This window comes from Camelus bactrianus, chromosome 1 (assembly GCF_048773025.1).
Source record: "Camelus bactrianus isolate YW-2024 breed Bactrian camel chromosome 1, ASM4877302v1, whole genome shotgun sequence".
Taxonomy (NCBI): Eukaryota; Metazoa; Chordata; class Mammalia; order Artiodactyla; family Camelidae; genus Camelus; species Camelus bactrianus.
The window spans coordinates 4,896,316-4,914,690 of NC_133539.1; the positions used below are offsets into that span (position 1 = coordinate 4,896,316).

At 49.5% G+C, this 18,375-nt stretch overlaps 1 protein-coding gene across 1 annotated transcript in view; it reads left to right on the forward strand.

Annotated features, from left to right (window-relative positions):
* Positions 1-18,375, forward strand: part of DSCAM (DS cell adhesion molecule) — a 544,552-nt gene that overhangs the window by 487,904 nt on the left and 38,273 nt on the right. Inside the window, exons 24-27 of the mRNA XM_074373020.1 lie at positions 1,231-1,329; positions 4,307-4,495; positions 5,633-5,923; positions 9,182-9,358. Of these exons, the coding sequence (XP_074229121.1) occupies positions 1,231-1,329; positions 4,307-4,495; positions 5,633-5,923; positions 9,182-9,358 (756 nt within the window). The remainder of the gene's footprint in view (positions 1-1,230; positions 1,330-4,306; positions 4,496-5,632; positions 5,924-9,181; positions 9,359-18,375) is intronic.

Below are 18,375 nucleotides of genomic sequence, written 5' to 3' on the forward strand. Positions count from 1 at the left end.
AATAAGGCTGCCCTGCGGTGGTTTGTCTGCTAATCAACTGAATTATTATATACAATACATGCAAAAAGGACACCAGCCGAAACTCTCTGTTGCATTAACATGTAACTGTGTGTTGAATACAGTGTAGGCTGCTTGATATCACACACCAGAAGTGCATGACAAGTTGAAGATCATCAGATTAAGATCGTGTCTAAAATCCCACGTGGCCACTGATTGGGTTCAGATTTGCCTGCACAGTGATATTTTATCAGTAGAAAAAAATCGAAGTGTGTACTTCTTTGGATTTCAGTGTCATCACATTAATAAATCACAGAAAGTAAAAATAAAATCATCGCAGTCAGTGGGAGGGGAGGGCAGGAGAAGAATTACATTTTTTAAATAATGTGAAATTGATCTGGAATTTCAAGTACCTTCAAGTCAGGAGAATTCCAGGGCATTTTAGAAGACAGACACTATATTAAGAGATGGATCCATTTTTCATGGCTTTTGGTTAATATATCAAGCTTCTCTTGGAGAAAAAGAGAAGGACATTTTATGGGAAACTTTCTACATAATTTGGATAACCTAGTCCTAAAATTCTTCAGTGTTTCTGTCCACAGACCTAATCCAAAATATTACTGAGCCCATTGATTAGAAGTGTGTGTTCTTCAGACCTTGCTTGGCAGTTCAAGTTCACATGCTGCCACTCAGTGACGTGCGCGCCTTTGATTTCAGAGCTGTGTGTGTGAGTGTGTGTGAGTGTGTGTTGCATCTTGGGGAGCAGCTAAAATAGTGGGGGTTTTTGCAGTTTTCTTCCCACTAGCCACACTTCCCTCCCCCGCTCATACCGCTGAGAACAGAACAGCTCAGTGGAAGCCACTGGTCTTTCTCACTTGAATCATGGCTGAAATTCAGACTAAAATACTGCATGGATCCTTAGTAAGTTCACAGAAGATTTCAATTCGTGATGAGGCACTCAGAAATTCAAGGAGTCGGTGAGGAAAATGAGGAAATAACTCCAAGTGGAAATGTGGCTGAGTTCTCTTTAAGTGATAGATTCAGTCTGTTCTGTCTCTTTAGCCCAGAATATCAGTGAAACAGACATTTTGACAGAAGTGAATTGCGTATTTTGTCAACCCGAAACACTTACTTAATAAATGGCTGTTAAAAATCATTGAGTAAACGACTGTGAGAGAAGACTGAAGATGTGAACAACTAACTCTTGTTTTCTAAAAACTGTTTCCGATCTAGTTCCACCAGATCAGCCTCGCCTTACCGTTTCCAAAACCACGTCGTCCTCCATCACCCTCTCGTGGCTCCCTGGGGACAACGGGGGCAGCTCTATCAGAGGTAAGAAGCCGTAGTTGCCCACAGTGGTTGATTAATTGTCATTATCCACAGGCTGATTAGTGTCACATCTTTATCAAATAATTGTTATGTGTCAATTTATCTCTCCCTCCAAAAAAACGCATCATACAATTCATTCTTCCATTACCTAGACAAAAAAAATCTGTTTTTCTAGTATTTGTTGAAACTCATCATTCATCCAAGGAAGTCCATCCACAGAATGAGTATCAAACATCCAAACTAAGTGAAATATTAACAAATATGAAAAAGAAAGAAAAAACAAATGTGGTGCTCTCTCCCCACCGAGATCTACGTTGTGTGTCTTCCTCGTGTTGTCAGCGCTGTATCCTCCGTTCATGTCCGCAACCTTTCCCTCCAGCGACCACAGCTACTGTTCTGACCACAGAGTCCCAAAAGATGGGAAATGGTCTGTTTGCACAAATCTTTCTCAGTTAGTGCAGGGCGGAAAAGAATAAAGGAAGTTTGTACTGAAGGGCCGAGATGGCGTGATGACCCCGGCCTCAGCGGCGTCGGGAGGGTGTTCTGAGCAGGTTGTAGACCACGGCGGGGGAGAGGCTCCAGAGGAGACTGAGGGGGCCCAGGATGAAGGAGCTGAGTGACGGAAGAGGTCCGAGAGCAGGTGGGGGGAGGACGGCGGCTTGGATTTCCACAGGACATCCTTTCTTCTGACAGAGGAAGGCGAGAGGACAGCTGGAGATACAGGAGCGTTCCTGGGTGAGGCCAGCGGTGTCTGGAGCAGCCCCTCCCAGCTCGTGGGGACAAAGCTGCCCCTCTTCCCAGCTTTGCTCTCAGTGACCTCGGCCTGGCTGGGGGTGTTTCCACACCGCCGGAAATCAGAAATGCTCGCCATTGGGGCTCTTTTTTTTTTCCCTCAAGAGCCAGTTGTTAAACACTGATTAGCATTCCACTGGGCAAAGGGGAGGATCTTTCCTTTTCTTAGGAAAATAAAAGGTGAGATTTTTTTTTTTTTAAATAGTAGATTGACTAGGGGTGAGGGTGTGCTGGTGGGTTTGGGGAGCGTGGGGAAGATTTACAACAGCTGCTGTGGGAAATGCACGGGGAGTCGTTAGTAGATGAACAAAGCTTTGCCAGGCGGGAGCCGGGCCCCAGCTGCAGATAAACAGCAAGTTGTAGTGGCCCCAGTTATCACCGTTTAATGACATTCTCCAGTGATGCTGGATGGCTGGGCAGACAGGTGGACTGCAGGTGACCAAAGCTGGTGACTGGCAGGGTGAGTGCGGCAGGCTCAAGAGTGAGTGAAAGCAGGCTCCTTATTGAGGTGGCCTGCCAAGGGCTCTAGGCTGGCTGGAGGACCTTCTTCTGAAAGAAGCAAAGTGGGGCACCGAGGGGACAGTTCAAGGGGCCCTCACACTCGAGGCCCCGGTGAAGTGAAGGCTGGTTCTGTAAGTGGGAGGTGACAGGGGAGGTCGTACTGGAACGGCTGGGAGTGGACGGGCTTAGAGATGAAGCCAGCTTTAGTAACAGTCTCCAGGCAACATCAACCAGCAATCCTTGGAACCCAGTGATGGCGAAAGCCGTTGGCATAGAAGTTCCCATCGCCAAGGGTTAGAAAAGCTTCCTAGACGTGGTTTAGATGGAGGAAGTTAGAAGGAAAGCCCAGTCCCCACGAAGCGTAGGGCACCGAGGAGGTGGCGAAGTCCGGCTGTGTCCGTGGGAGCTGGGCCCTGATCCATCACTCACCTGTCCGGGGCTGAAGGAGCTGCCAGGAGTGCAGATCGGGGACGGGAAAGGGGAGACGAGGCCCAGGCAGGCAGGGGGACCACCCCTACCCCGGCCCAGGCTGCAGAGGGCCGGAAAGAGAAGGAGGAAGCCCGGGGGAGGGTGCTGAGGGAGAAGGAGCCAGAGGTGGGTGAGCTCCATGTGAGAGGCGTGGAAGCCACTCAGTGCTGCCCACTGGCGCGAGGAGCCTCTGGAGCGCAGAGGTGAGAAGCGCTTTCTTCGCTGTGTTAGCCGTGGAACTCGTGGGCAGGATGGAAGACACTTGTCCGTTGGTGTGGGGGCATCGTGCATCAGGCTGGCTAGGCCTGGGCTGCTGGGTGTGAACCTTTAGGAGACAGGGACAGAGCCGACAGCGTATGTTTGCCCCCAGGAAGGTGGTTAGGATGGCAGGGACGAAGGCTGTAACAAGGAGAGATGTCAGCCGTCACAGCGTTCAGGAGGGCAGGCTTCAGATTCTCGTGGTGGGATTCGAATCTTGCTTATAAGACTCTAGAGGTCGCCTAAACTCTTTGGACCTCAGTGTCTTTATCAGCACAGGGGAGGTAAAAATTCCTATGTCACAGGGTCACGTCAGGTAATATGAGTAACAGACTGCAGACATACTTGATGCTTCATGGTTGCAGACGGGGTGGGGTGGTTGAGGATATCCCTGCCCCCGTTGATAACTTACTCGTTTTCCAGAGTGTTGGTTCTCTTAAAAATAACTCAGCTTCAAGGGGGGAGGGTACAGCTCAGGGGTAGAGCTCGTGCTTGGCACGCACGAGGTCCTGGGTTCCATCCCCAGTGCCTCCATTAAATAATAAATAAATAAATAAATAAACCTGATTATCTCCCCACTCCAGAATAAAAACAAAACACAAAGGAAAAAATTAACTCAGCTTCAGAGCACGCCCACGCCCCAGGATTCGGGCACACGTTTTCTGAAGGTCAGATGTTTGGAGATGGAGTCTCCACTCCCCACTGCCCACTTACACCTTTAAAGGGGAAGGGGCAGGAAGGGGCTTTGTCCTCGTGGCACTGTCCAGCAGCACCGCCCCCGTCTGGTGAGGTCTCAGTACCTCACCCTCGGTACAGCGTCACAGTGCTTCTCCCGGCCTAGGGGGAGCTTCCTGGAATCGCGAAGAGCAGGGACGTTCTCTCCCAAAGACGGGAGGTGCTGGGAACTCATCCCGGACGGAAACCTAATCGTGCTCTTCCAAACGTGTCTTGTCTTCTGAAGGATACATACTGCAGTATTCTGAAGACAACAGTGAGCAGTGGGGGAGCTTTCCAATCAGCCCAAGCGAACGCTCTTACCGCCTGGAAAACCTGAAATGTGGTACTTGGTACAAGTTCACTCTGACTGCGCAAAATGGAGTGGGCCCCGGCCGCATCAGTGAGATCATCGAAGCGAAGACATTAGGAAAAGGTGGGTCGGCCTTCTTTTGTTTCTATATTCCCTCCATTTTCCAAACCAAAGAGGAGATTGAAATCACAAGAGATGCATCATGTATTTGCATGTTTGTGAGTTTTGCACTTTTTTTTTCTCCAAATGGGTTTGGCAGTGTTACAGCGCACTGAGAGAGATGGACGGTCCCTACAGAATATTCTGGTTCTCCTTTTTCATTTGAAAAGCGAGGGCTTTGGTGTCAACATTAAAGGTCCCAGGCTGAGCAGCCATGAAATGTGACCTTTGCCCTCTCACTGTGTTCTGGTGTGACCTTCTCCCTTGGTAACCCCATGCCCCCATCTATAATATTCACATTGCCCCCTAGGCTCCGCTTTCCAGATGGGAAGTCACTGTGGTAGGTTGTTAACCTTTAACATGAGTTGGTTTTCTTCCCTGAAACGTGCACCTTCAGGGAGGTGACCATTGCCCTTTCGGGGGGCAGTGATGTTTGGCAGTGAAATTTGCAGCCCGGAAACCCCAGGAGGGAGGGAGGCAGCTGCACGTGAGTGTCAGTGAGGAGGCCAAGGGCGTCTTTGTAGGTTTCCTCTCCTCTGAACTTACCCACCACCGAGTGGCCCGGACGGCAGGAGAGCGGGAGATGAGGGTGTTATTTTAGTTATAAACTAGCACCTGAGTTTTGGATAACACGTAACAGGGTTCAGGTGATGAGGGACAGATGTAGCGGAAATACACCCACTGGATCCTCGGGCTCCAGCGTGAAGCTCTGGGATGGGAAGGAGGCCTGCGGGTACTTCCCAAGTCCCACTCCGTCTTCTCTGAAGCCAGGTCCACGGCAGGACATGGGGCTGCCCAGCACACCGCAGTGCTTCCTCTGAAACCACTCGAGGAAACGCACACGTGGGAATAGCGCTGTTCTTCAGGGAACTCTCAGATTCACAAGAATCTCCTCCACCCATCCAGCGCTCCCTTTCACACCCAGGTTATTATGGTTGGAGACAGCCCAGCCCTTTGGTCCACAACATCCCTAGAAATAGTGGACAAGTAGCAGGTGATCTGTGAGCCCCCCGCCTGGCAGACAGCTGCCCCAGGGAGACGTGGGGTGACCTTGACGCCCTTCCCTTGGGTATCCTGACCACCGTGTGCCTTCTCCCGCAGAGCCCCAGTTCTCCAAGGAGCAAGACCTCTTTGCCACCATCAACACCACACGCGTGAGGCTGAACCTCATCGGCTGGAACGACGGCGGCTGCCCCATCACCTCCTTCACGCTCGAGTACAGGCCCTTCGGGACCACAGTCTGGACCACAGCCCAGCGGACCTCTCTCTCCAAGTCCTACATCCTGTACGACCTGCAGGAGGCCACCTGGTACGAGCTGCAGATGCGGGTGTGCAACAGCGCTGGCTGCGCCGAGAAGCAGGCCAACTTCGCCACGCTCAACTACGACGGCAGTAAGTCCGCGCGGGGCCGCTCCCGCCCCGCCGCCATCCCCGCACAGTGTGACACTGCCCGCCCAGCCCCTTAGGCTTCGGGCCATTCAGCTGGCCCCTCCAGGGCTCCCCAGCCCCTGCTCCCACGTGACCCCAGCTGCGTCCCAGGAAGGGGGCTGAGGGCCTGCGGGAATCTCCTTAGGGAGTCTTGGTGCAGGAGTGACTTCTCTCCGGGCTGAAGGCTTCTCTACCATGTGGTTGCGCGCCGGGTCCACGACCCTGAGCTAACCTTACTTTTGTTGTCTCCCTCCCCTCCCCCCACCCCATCCCAACCCACATAACAACTTTCTTTTCTGCGCTCATTTAGCCCTTAAACTGCATGTGCAAAACCAGTTTTCCATGGTAAAGGGGCTTGTGTTAGTCTCCGAGCAGAAATAGAGGCCCTGTTGGAAATAGGGTAAAGTCATAGGGTGGCAGTGGGCACACGCACACACACGCACGCACACGTGCAAACATGCACACGCGAGCACACATATACACGCACACTCGCGTGCACACAGGCGGTTTGCATGGGCCTTCTGAAAATCAGGTGAGGTGTCTCGTGACATTTAGTTAACTGAAAATAAGTGACACAGATTTTTAGCCTTTTTTTCCTACGGCTGCTATCAAGGACCATTTATTAATGTCTGAAAAATGCCAAGCCCAGTGAAGCTAAAAGGTGGGGTGCCCTTGACCACCACGTGGTGGGGAACGTGAGAAAGTCCTGCCCAGCAGCACCTCGCTGCAGATCTCTGCAGCCTCGCCATGATCCTCACTCAGGAAAGGCAGAGGCTGACTAGGTGCTGTGACCACAGGGTACAACCGGCCTCAGTTCATCAGATTGGAGGTCCCCTCGGAGCCTCTGTCCCGTCCCCTCTGATCAGGTCGGACCAGGTGTTGGAAGACTTCCCCAGAAAGCCAGAACCTGAGCAAACTCCCCCATATCTGCTCACCGCTACACCTTCTCTGCTTATGTGCACTTGGGATTTAATTAAAGCTCCGGCAGGAACTTCCTTGAAATGCAGGTTATACTGTCCTAAGAAAAGAGTGTCCATAAAGCCAAGGACTCTCAGACACGACCCGAGGAAGCTCACGAGGTGGTGTGGACTCAGCTCCTCACTTGGCCGTTTTCTCCTGGCCTGGCCTGTTCTTCCCACCTGCACCCTGTGCAAACCCACCCCTGAATCTCTGCCCAAGGTTATCCCCTGACAAAGCCCGTCTCAGCCAGAGCCCAGGGTTGCCTCCAGCATCTCAGGCCAGGCCCCATGAATGCAGGAAGGTTCTGAGGACGGAGCCCCCTCGTGCTGGTGACACCAGCCCCCCGCCCTGGCCCCTAAGGCGCGTCTGTCCCACAGTCCTGGGGCGGCCGGCCCAGCCCCTCCTCAGGAGTTTGCTCCCTGAGGGCCGCCCTCCCTAACCTTCCAGCCTCAGTCGCAAGTGACTTCATTCAGAGATGTCTCATAGCAGAGCGTCACCCACTGCAGAGCAGCGCAGCTAAATTACTTTCCACCCCAACGCAGTTTCATTCTTTGATCTTCCAACATAAAGGACTTTGACACAGACCGAACATTTTATCTAGCATTGAAGGGCTCCCCAAAGTCCTTTGCTAACAGGGTCCACGTCTGGGCAGTAAGTACATTGCTCACTGCAGGCTATTGACTTCTGTTAACTGCCTCCGGAGCGTCGCACCCTGGCGCTCAGCTTCTCCGTAATCTGTGTGGTGCTGGTGCGTTCAGCTTCAAGGTGCATGTCAGTGATATGTTCACGGCTAACTGTTTAATTAGAAACCGCTCATGTGCAAAATTTGAAACTGTCGTTCTGACTTACAAAGTGCGCTGCAGGGTTTAAATATTTGTCTTCTAGAAAAAATGCTCTCACTTTACCCAAGATCATAGATTATAATCAGGAAAAAGTCCTGGGAGCTACACTGAAAATGTCCTGAAATCTGAAATGATTTTATTACCCTAAACATTAGAATACTTGGTTCTGTTTCCTTGAAAAATATTAGATATTTCTTTGAACTAATTTTGTGGATGATATAGCTTTAATATCCCTTTTGTTACATCTGCCTGAAGAATTTTTTTTTTCCATTTTGGGAAAAACAAACATTGAGAATGAGCCTTGTACCTCTACCAGTCACATTTCAGATTCTTCCATGTCTTTGACTCTTTCTTGCCCCATTTCCTTAGCCAAACGCTTCCACTTGTCCTGTGTAGGTCTTGGATTTGCAGACCCCCCCTCGCCTGCGTCCCCTTACGTGCCTCTCACCTGGGTTCTGAGCATTTGCGGACTTGGGTTTCTAGTGAAAAACACTATGTGTAAAGTTGGAAGAATGTTCTTCTTGGCCTTAGCAGATGGCAGAGGGGCCTGGTGGTCTGTTGTCCCTGCTCTAGTCAGTAAATGAAGGGTACTAACCATTTTCCTCTGAAGGAAATTGCATTATTTTCCCTAAATCATGGAGAATACAGTGGGCGGGACCATCTTACATAATAGTGGGCCCCACACAAGCCCCGTGAAGAAAAGGATGCCTGTGTTTGTCTCTCCTCCAGCCTCTGTGCAGAAGGCAACTTAAAACAGCTTAGAGTTCAGTCTGCTTAGGTGTTTCCTTGTGATTCTGAATAATCTGAATTTCATGGCATTATATGGTCATAAGTAGCTTGCTTTAGAGACCTGGATGGCTCCCCTTTGAAAAGTTGGCTTTGCTTTTATACCCTGAAATGAGAGTTTTAAAAGTAGATTTGGTGTCACACCTGTGATGAAAAAGCCAGGATTTTAAGCTCCTTTAAGCCAGCGTATCTGGTACAGCCTCCCCGCAGACTCCCTTCTGTCCACTTGCCAAACCTTTTGTCCCTGCTCTGATGTGCAGTTTTTCAAACTGCCTCTCCCAATTGTGCTCTGGGTGACACTCAATTCCAGGCAAATGCGTGTGGCTTTTTTAAGCGCCCGGCCTGGACATCATGTTTTCCAGTGTCTGCACCCAGCAGTACGTTGCACAGTGAGGTCCCTTTCAAAGAAGTGGGCTTTGCCCTTGGTGTAGATCCTGGTCTTATGTTCCAGAGAGCAAGTCTGAAGTAGGACAGACAGGAGACGAGTGAGCAAGGCAAGAAATTAGGGAGGACCCAGAGGAAGAGTCCCTCTCATCGCTCATCACCGCGGACGCCCTCGGATCACACGGGCGTTCTTGTAACCCGCCATCCTGACGTCATTAACGGCCACCTAACATCATGACCCTGCTTTCAGGTACAATCCCCCCACTCATTAAGTCAGTTGTCCAAAGCGATGAAGGGCTGACGACCAACGAGGGGCTCAAGATGCTGGTGACCATCTCCTGTATCTTGGTGGGGGCCCTGCTGCTGTCCGTGCTTCTGCTGGTAGTTCGGAGAAGGAGGCGGGAGCAGAGGCTAAAGAGACTGAGAGGTGAGTCCAGGCTCGCGCTGCCAGCTGGGAGGGTCCTAACCCCCAGCGGAATGACCTTCCTTCTCCAGGCCAGGCCCCCCCACTGCCTGCCCATGTGATGTGCCTTCAGCAGGACCGCAGAGGCTCATGGGCAATTCAGATCAATGCAGCTACTCAGAAACCGAGCGATAGTCCCCCTCTTTCAAGTCTTCTGCGTCCTAGCCGTCAGCAGGGCAGGCAGAGAGAATTTTGCTTTGCTTTGTTTTGTTGGGGGGGGAGGTAATTGGTTTTACTTATTTATTAGTTTTTTTGTTTGTTTTTTGTTTAACGGAGGTACTGGGTATTGAACCTATGACCTTGTGCATGCTAAGCATGTGCTCTACCACTGAGTGCTCTACCTGCCCCCCAAAGAGGATTGTCTCCACATGGTTTACCAGTCCCACTGTCACTTCCAGCTGCTGCCGCAGGGCCGCCCGTGACGGCCTCCTGTAAAGAGACCCGTCAGACTGGCCCTGGAAATGAGCCGGAATGAGAATGCTTTTATGACTGGGAAGCGGAAATTGAGGGCTTAAGGTACTGGGAAAGCACTGGGAAGCAGAAAGCACACACTGCTGAGCTAGACATTTGAGCCGAAGCCCACTGTAAAAGTTTTGCTTTAACTAAGATGAGAAATGATGGGAGCTGAGCCCTTAGGCTGGATGAGAGCCGTTGTCAGCGGCACCATCATTACTGCAGATTCTGCGCATCGGGGCGACTTCCAGCTTCTGGCCAACAGCCCTGCTTGCCCTTGGGCTGCAATGTCAGGACTGTGAGTTCCTTCACATACAACACCCTGCACAAGACAGTGTTCTGAGTTCTCCTCTTTACCTGTCAGAGTATTTAACCAAGCCACTTCTTGGTAACATGCATGTCTGAGCTGTTTGCATGTTTATATCCATGCAGCCTGGAGTATGAGACGTCCCGTGTAGCCTTCAAAGTGGCATTTGCGGAGCAAGTCTGGAAGCGCTCTCTTTAAAGGCCCCCTGCGATGGCCCGAAGGCTGGCTGGTGGATTTGGGAACCACTAGCCTCTGGTGTAGATGTAAATACCGGATGGGACCCTGGTCCAGGTAGTGCAGCGGAGCACGGGGCTGCTCTCACCCGCCTCGCGCCTCCCGAGCTCTCCGCTTGATGGGACTCTAACACGTTTTATTGTCAATTGGCTTCCACTTTGCCAACAAATTAAAACAATTGAAGTGCGTCGCACTCCACCTGCACACTTCAGTAGTCCTTTCGTTTAAATCTTCTGCGGCCCAGTCATTCAGATGAGCTATCGGTCTTACTGAAATATCCTTTCTCGATCATGTTATCCACTTACCTTTTAATTTAGCAGATTCACTTGAGTGAATCCGATGCCCTAAGCACTGTGCTGGGTGCTCCATGCACAAGATGAAAAGACAGAGCCTTCTACACTTGAGGTTTAGTGTAGGAGGCAGACACACAAGCATGGACCAGAAAAAGAGCCAAAATGCCACAAAGGCTAACATGGGCTCCAAACAATCCTCCGTCAGCACCACAGAGGAGGTGGTGAACCCCAGCTGGGGAAAGCAGGGGCGGCCACTCAAGAGCTACAGAAAACAGCACTACAAAAACATAATGTTGCCTAACCTATTGAGAAATTCAGTATCAGGTGAGCTGTGCTGGATTCCATTCACAAGGCTTCATCATTAAAATACTAAAAGGACCTTTTTGTAACCCCTCTTTCACCAAAAACAGAATCCCGTAGTCGGGCTTTGGGGACACTGTCATTGAGGTACCAAGGCCGTCTGTTCTGGTAGCATTTATATTGTTTTGTGTTTCTAGTCTACTTATGACTTAAGCACGCCAACCTCACTCTTCTTTGCCAAGAGTTGAGGAAAAGATGCTAAAGATGTTGCTGACTCTTCCAGGTGCATTCGAGTTAGGCTGATGGTGGCTGGGAGTCCTTTCTTTTGGTTCTTAAAGGTCCCTTGTAATTTAGTTATTGCTTTGCAAAGGCTCTGTCCAGAAAACATCCTAGACCTGGCATTTTTGTTGTTGGCATCTCTTCTGTTAGACACTAGTATTTTGTGACTGGTCTTGGTAAAGAAAGCCCTTCATCACATCACAGGGAACAGCCTTTCATTCCCCAGAAATGGTTTTGTTTTCTTTGTGCTGGAAAAGAGAGCCAACACAAAGGTTTCAGTGGGAAGGAAATCAGTGCTGAGGCAAAGAAGATGTATTCCTGGGAGGTGCTGAGGAGCAGAGAATTCCAGAGAAGCAGCTCACATGCACAGAGGTATCTGCAGTCTGGCATGCTGTACGGGCTGAAGAAAAGCTTGAATCTGATGAGAGGGCAGCACGAATGCAAAGGACTGGGTGCCTAATCCCGTCCTCTCCTGATGGCAGGTTTTATTGTGGAGGCACTGAAATATTCAACTCAGCAAACCGTTGTTGATTCTCTCCCAGGTACCAGGCAGAACATTTCTTAAAACCAACAGTAAAGTTTTCTTATTAACATTTCTATTTGGTCACTAGAGTTTGGCTAGGTCCTGGAGAGAAAAAAGCTTCCTAAGGCCCTGTCCCAGAGCTATGGAAACGGACGTCCTAGTGGCAGCCAGCAGGGGCTTACAAGGGGCAGGCTCATCTTTTTATAACGCTGAAAATTGTGTCGTAAAAGGGCAGAGCACGTGACCAGGGTTATGAAGAGGGAATCTGAGAGGCCAGGCCTTGCCCCCAAAAGATCTTTGTCTTTTGGGCCTGCAGGGCCCTTGAAATGTGATGTTAATTAGTGACACAAGATATTTCCCATTTGCTTGTGGAAAGATCCAGCCACAGAGGTTAAGGTGGTAAGTGCCTACCTATTAGACAGAATTCGCTAGTACGGTCACCCAGTTACTGCCTGACCCACGTAAGGTGCAGATCCTCTCCCTGGGTTAGAATGAGTTCAAGTATATTTACACATTCCACGGAAAGAGTTGCTTCCTACGGTATTTTACTGTGCAAAATAAGGACATTTCTAATAATCTGTCAGTGTTGCCTGAGCAACCACGGATCAGGATCAAAACTGGAAATAAGAAAATTTGAGTAATACTGCAGGGGTCTCTAATAAACACCGTAAGGTCAGCTTCACATTGTTGACCTTGTTTGATTGCTAGTCAGTACTCGGTGCTTATAAGCAGCGTTTGTTTCACTGTATAGACGAGCAGCCTAGTTAGATGAATGCACCAGAACGTTCTTTTATGTAAAAAAAAAATTTTTTTAAGGAAAGAAAGAAAAATGGGACTGAAGCAATTTAGTCAACCTATATTCTTCCTTCCTGAGCGCTTTACTAATTTTAGAGCATAGCGACCTCCTAAGGTCTAAATTGTCTTCAAGTGCTACATTTAAAAAAAAAAAAAAAAAAAAAAACCTGTAACCTTACCCGGGAGTTCAGAAGCCACATTGTGCTTTTAATGATGCCCTGATTTTTCCCCACCTCTAGGTCCCTCAAAGCGCATGGTTGCAGAATGAGTCACTGACTGGGCCCACCATCCCAGCAGCCTCAAGCTTATAAAAATGTGATTCCCGTGTCAGTAGTCAATTCCAGGATCACAAAAAGCTTCTTCCTTTAGTGTGAGTTTACCCAAGAGGTAAAATTTTATGTTGGCACCAACCGGTATGGGTAACTGTCAAAGCCAAACCGAAAAGCTGCTCCCAGGGTATCAAATAAGCTAAAGACAAAAATCAGTAGAGGACATGAAATTTGAGCATGTTTCAGAGGCAAAATGCTCTTCTCCCCTTAGACAGAAACATACGGATTATTTTAAAGAGGCTCTGAAATGGATGCAAGTTATGCCGCTGATCAGTCCCAGAAGGCCGTTCCCAGAGAGAATCTGGCCTTACGGTCCTACGTGGGCACCGTTTAAGGGGTGGGTCACGAGGGGTCGTCTTCACTTTCCAAGTTCTCATATTCCATTTATCTGCTCTGCAAATGCACTAGATCTCTCCTCATCCGTAAGACCAAACGTTAGCTTGAACTTGAATAATCCAAAGGAAGAGGGGTGTGCATCTTGGAGCCCCAAGGCGCTTGGACTCAAGGTAGACAAATAAAAGTGGCCTTGGCACTGATGCTTTGATCTCCTGTGTGTGCAGAGGGTCCCCAGTGTTCCTGAGTGACGAGGAGGGAGTGAGCACCCGAGAGCCTCCATGCCGGGCTGATTAATGTCCAAATTGTGGCTTAGGTGGGCTTGGAAGCCTGGACTCTGAAACTTTAGTTCTCAGCTGTTTCCTTCCTTCCTCCCTCCCTTTCTTTCTTCCTTCCTTCCTTCCTTCCTTTTTTTTTTTTTTTCTTTTGACCTTAATTTCTTAATAAAATTATCCTTTCAGTACTCCAAATGTGTTAGGGCAGAACTAACTGGGGAAAGAGTTTCTGTTTCTGAGACGCGGACGCAGAGAAGCAGTGGGACTTCGGCTGGGCCAAGCCACGGAGCTAGGACAGCCAGTGGGCCGGCAGGAGGGAGGGAGCTGACGTTGGCCCTGGCGCTCGGCCCCGCCCAGGGGTTCTGTTTTATCCGTGTTTGTGCACGCAGGTTTCTGAGGTTGCAAGTCCACGTGGTGGTCTCTGGGGCACGTATGGTTTGCTGTGGTTTTGGAGTCAGCTCTCACTTGAGCATGCTGATGGCCGGAAGTCCTGTGTGTGGTCCCGTAGAAGTGTGAGTGTGTGTTTTTAGCCCTCGTGAAATAGTGACTTTAAGAGACCCTTTCAGTTCCACGGGAAGGCAGGGAATATTGCGAGGCACCTTGCTAATAAGCGCGTTCAAGAGATGGTAAAGCAGGGTGGAACCTGCTGTCCCCAGATTGATGCTGCGTTTTTGTGAGTGTGCACCGGTGACTTCCCGCTACAGGTGCGCACCTCCGCAGCTTCCGTTTTACGTACGTAGAACTTGGGAGACGGAAGTGTAGTGGCTATGAGTGAGAGTCTCTTTTTTAAAGAAATGTGTGGGCTTGTGAAATAGGGGGCAGCTCAGACTCTCAGGACTGGCACAAGCGCAGTGCCTTGTTAGTAAGAACCTCCGCGCCACGTGCAGACCCCAGAGGAGTGGTGGCCCACCCGCAGAGCACACGGGCCGGACCAGGGGCGCTCCTCGCCCCACTCGGGCGCCTCGTCCCCAGAACTGGCCGAGCCACGTTTTAATCGACAGAGAGCTGCCATCTTCCATGCTTTCTCTCTTCTTCCTGTTCCGTAACTCTTTGCCATACGCGATCCTGTTTTAGTCTCTAAGTAGCTATGTGAATAGGTGCAAATGAACTTAATATTATTATGCTCTACTTTTCTGACAAGAAGACTGAAGGGAACGTATCCAAAAATCACTGCTCAGTCAGGGAAGAGCCAGCAGAACTGAGAACACTGTTGTCCACCCCTGTTCTCTCTCCATGAAACTTCTTCAGCTTTGGAACATTCAAGAAAGAACTAGTCTGTCCCATCCACACTAAGCTAGCTTAAAAAGATCTATCAATGGAACATGGAATCAGAAGCTGTATTGACACAGAATCAATAGTTACTTTATAATTTTATTCTTGCCCACCAAAAATATTTGGTTTATTTATCTTTTATCTTTATATTAACTACATCTCAGGCTCCCCTATATTAAAATAAAATTAGGATTCCTTCTTGTTTGCATATCTTCAACCTACTGCCTCTCTTCACTTCTTTTCCCCGCTGGATTCTTCAAAGGGTCTTCGATGCTCAGCTGCATTGCCTCTCACCAGCTCCCACATCCTCACGGTCTCACTCTCCTCCTCCTACCCCAACGAAAGTGCTCTCCTAAAGGCAGATGACCAATTACTTTCTGATCCCCAAATTCTCCTTTCAGTTACCGTTTTCTAGCCCTCTTTTGCACAGAGTGTTAGCACGTGTTATTTTTTTGAAACTGCTCCCTTCCACATTTCAGTATCACTAGACTTCCTGGTAGTGGTTCTCCACCATTTCTCATCCCAAAAGATGCAGGGAAGAACACAAATCCAAGGGTGGAGACGCAGAAGTAGTGGGGGCTTTAGAAAAGGTGTCACAAAGTCTAAATCTCAGGCTGAGCCGAAATTTATGGGGGAAAATGTGACAGGCAACACAAGAGGCCATTTAGCTGTGCTGGGCAAGAAGATGGGGGCTTGGGGTGATGTTCTCACGTTAGCAGACGGCAGGTGGAGGAAGAGAGACTCCACGTCTGCTTTGCTTTGATGTGCACGGAGAGGTGCTCTTCAAGCCGGAAACGTGGAACAAGAAGCATAAAAAAAGAAAGGAAGAGCGAGAGGAAGAGTGGAGGGGGACCTAGAAGCAGGGAAGGAAGGGAGGAAAGAAGGGAAGAAAGAAGGAAGGGAAGGAGGGAGGAAAGAAAGAAAAAGAAAGAGAGAGAGAGAGAGAGAGAGAGAGAAAGAAAGGAAAAGAAAGAAAGAGAAAGAAAGAAAGAGAGGAAGGGAAGGAAGGAAGGGGAGGGAAAAAGGAAAACTTAGGTTGGTTGCTTGAGAAAATAATGAGAACCCCTGATTTTTTTTTTTTTTTGGCACCAAAATTTTTATTAACCCACCTTCTTGCTCTCGTTAAACATTCTAAACAATATATAAACATTATAAACCAAATTAATCCCTTCCTGACCCAGGGTTGTGATAGGAACCCTCAAGGTACAAGGTGAAGTGAAGGCAGATCTAAGCTACTTTCACGGGTCTCCGGCCCCTCCCGACCTCCGGCTGTTGCGTCTCTTGCCCTGTCTTGGCCATCCCTTAACAGTACATTCCAACCTCTGTAAAATGGGGGCTGAAAGTACCAATCTCATTGTTCTGAGGTTTAAGAGAATGCCAAGCACTAAGCCAGGCCCTCAGGAGCATTCCAACTCCAACAGTTCCTCCACACCCTTGACATGGCTCCTCAGCTGTCACGGGCTGAGGAACCAATGAACCTGCAAACCAGGAACATGGGTAAGAAGTCCGTAGGCCAAGTGAGGGCCTGGATGGGACAGTGCGTGAGAGCCCCTGATGATTTAAATTGACTTATTCTTTCAAAACCTACTATATCCTGGGCATTATCAGGGGAGGAGAGAGGATGTTGCATAAAGTAGTATTTGTAATCCTTTGCTATGAGGGGAGGCAAACCATATTTACAGCAAACTATTACAAAGGCTCTGAATGATACGTAGAAACTCTGGGCACCAGGCTACGCCATGATAATCCACCGAAGGGGAAGATTTTTTTTCTGACTGGAATGATTGGGGAAGGGGTCACATGGCTCCCATCCCTAGACCCAAAAAGATAACGTTTTAAGATTCTGAACAAAATGTTCCCAGACATAATCCCAAAGACCTTTGTAGATTATCTTTGAACAATCACATCAGAGCTGTTAAGAGAACAGTTGTACTCCATACCACTTTTGAAAACAATAAATTCTAGAACTTACGGGTTGAAATAAATTAGTTTAGGTTATAGAAAGGATAGTTTGTGAGCAGTCAGAGAAGTAAAGGGGCACACCAGAAGCTGGGCCGGCACCCAGTTTGACAGGGCTGGCTGAGGACAGTACCTGGCCGCAGTGCCGGGCTGAAACACGGGCGGGCTAAACCTATTTTTGAAATGGCGCCAATCCACGTGGGAAGGCTAACGTGTTAGAGGATGAAGCCCAGACCCAAGGAGATAAAATTCAATATGGATAATCGTGAAGTCTTCTGTGTAAGTTGCGAAAATTCATTTACAAAACATACAGTGAGCATTGTGTTCTCACTGGTGCGGGGGAAAGAGACCATCAAAAAATTTCTGGTTTCTGCACTTGGCCTCGTTTAATAAAGGACAATAAGAAATCACAGGTCTTTCACAGAAGAGAGTCCCAAGTTGAGAGTTACCTGGAAATCATGCATCTGAGGAATGGTTGAGAAAATTAAAGAATTCAACCTGGAAAAGAGAATGCTGAAGCCAAACAGTGGACATGATAGCTGCTGGGAAATATTCGAGCGGCTTTTCAGTCATTCCAGAGGTGCTGCCACTTCCTCCAGGTAGATATTACATTACAGGATTTCAACACCAGAGAAGGCAAGTGTCTCTCACAATGAATTGTATCCTCAGGAAAAACTTCGTGTGGCTTTGCTGTACCAGGGACTGGGCTGAGCCTGGAGACAGAGAGAAAAGGGCCAAGGGGAGACAGCATGAAAACAGGGAGTCCCCACGCGAGCCGGGAAGGCTGTCCTCGCTGCGGCGCAGGGGTCCTCAGGAGCCCAGGGAACCAGACCACCCCCGTCCCCTGCTGGGCTTGGGGAGGTGTGCGGAGCAAGTCGTGTCTGCACAGAGCGGTGTGGGCGGAGGACGGCCTTGGAGGAGCAGAGCCACGGGCATCTCGGCAGGGAACGCAAGCGCAGGAAACTCAGAGAGACGGCTGGAGGTCGGAAGCAGGAGGCCGCCGAGCTGGAAAGGCAGCCTGGGCCCAGCACAGAAGGCTGGTCGTCTGCACTGAGGAGTCCTGTTGGCAGGGAGGTTTAAAGCACAGATGGTGTGTTTCGGATCCATCACCCCTCCTGCTGTGTGGGTGTCTCTCAGAGGGCTGGGCGTCTGGAGCTGGGGAGGCCAGGGAAGGTCCTGACTAGTCCGTGAGAACTGAACTGAGAGAGGAAACAGCAGAAGGCCCTGCTCCCTGTGCAGCTGGGAGCCGTCAACAGACGTGGTAGGCAGGTCGGTGCTGGGAGTGAGAGGGGGCGCTGTGCCTGCAGGAAGGGTGTCGGCCCCTTCCCTGGAGTGTCCACAGCCCCAGCTCATCTTAACATCTGTCCAAGATGCTGTGAAGGGGATTCGGACATTTACTAAGAGGCTGATTTCAAAAGCCTTTCATGCTCTTAAGATACTATGATTCCATGACTGAAAATATCGTCTTAACTTGTCCTAGATCTTCTCGCCCCTAAGCAGAAGCAAGTCCGAAATTCCATCTTCTCCTTCCCCTCTCCCTGTGTGAGAAAGACCCTAAGCCCCACCTCAGCCCTGACTTCGCTCCCAAACTTGATTTCAAATCTGCCTTGAGCAGCTCCACCTAACGTT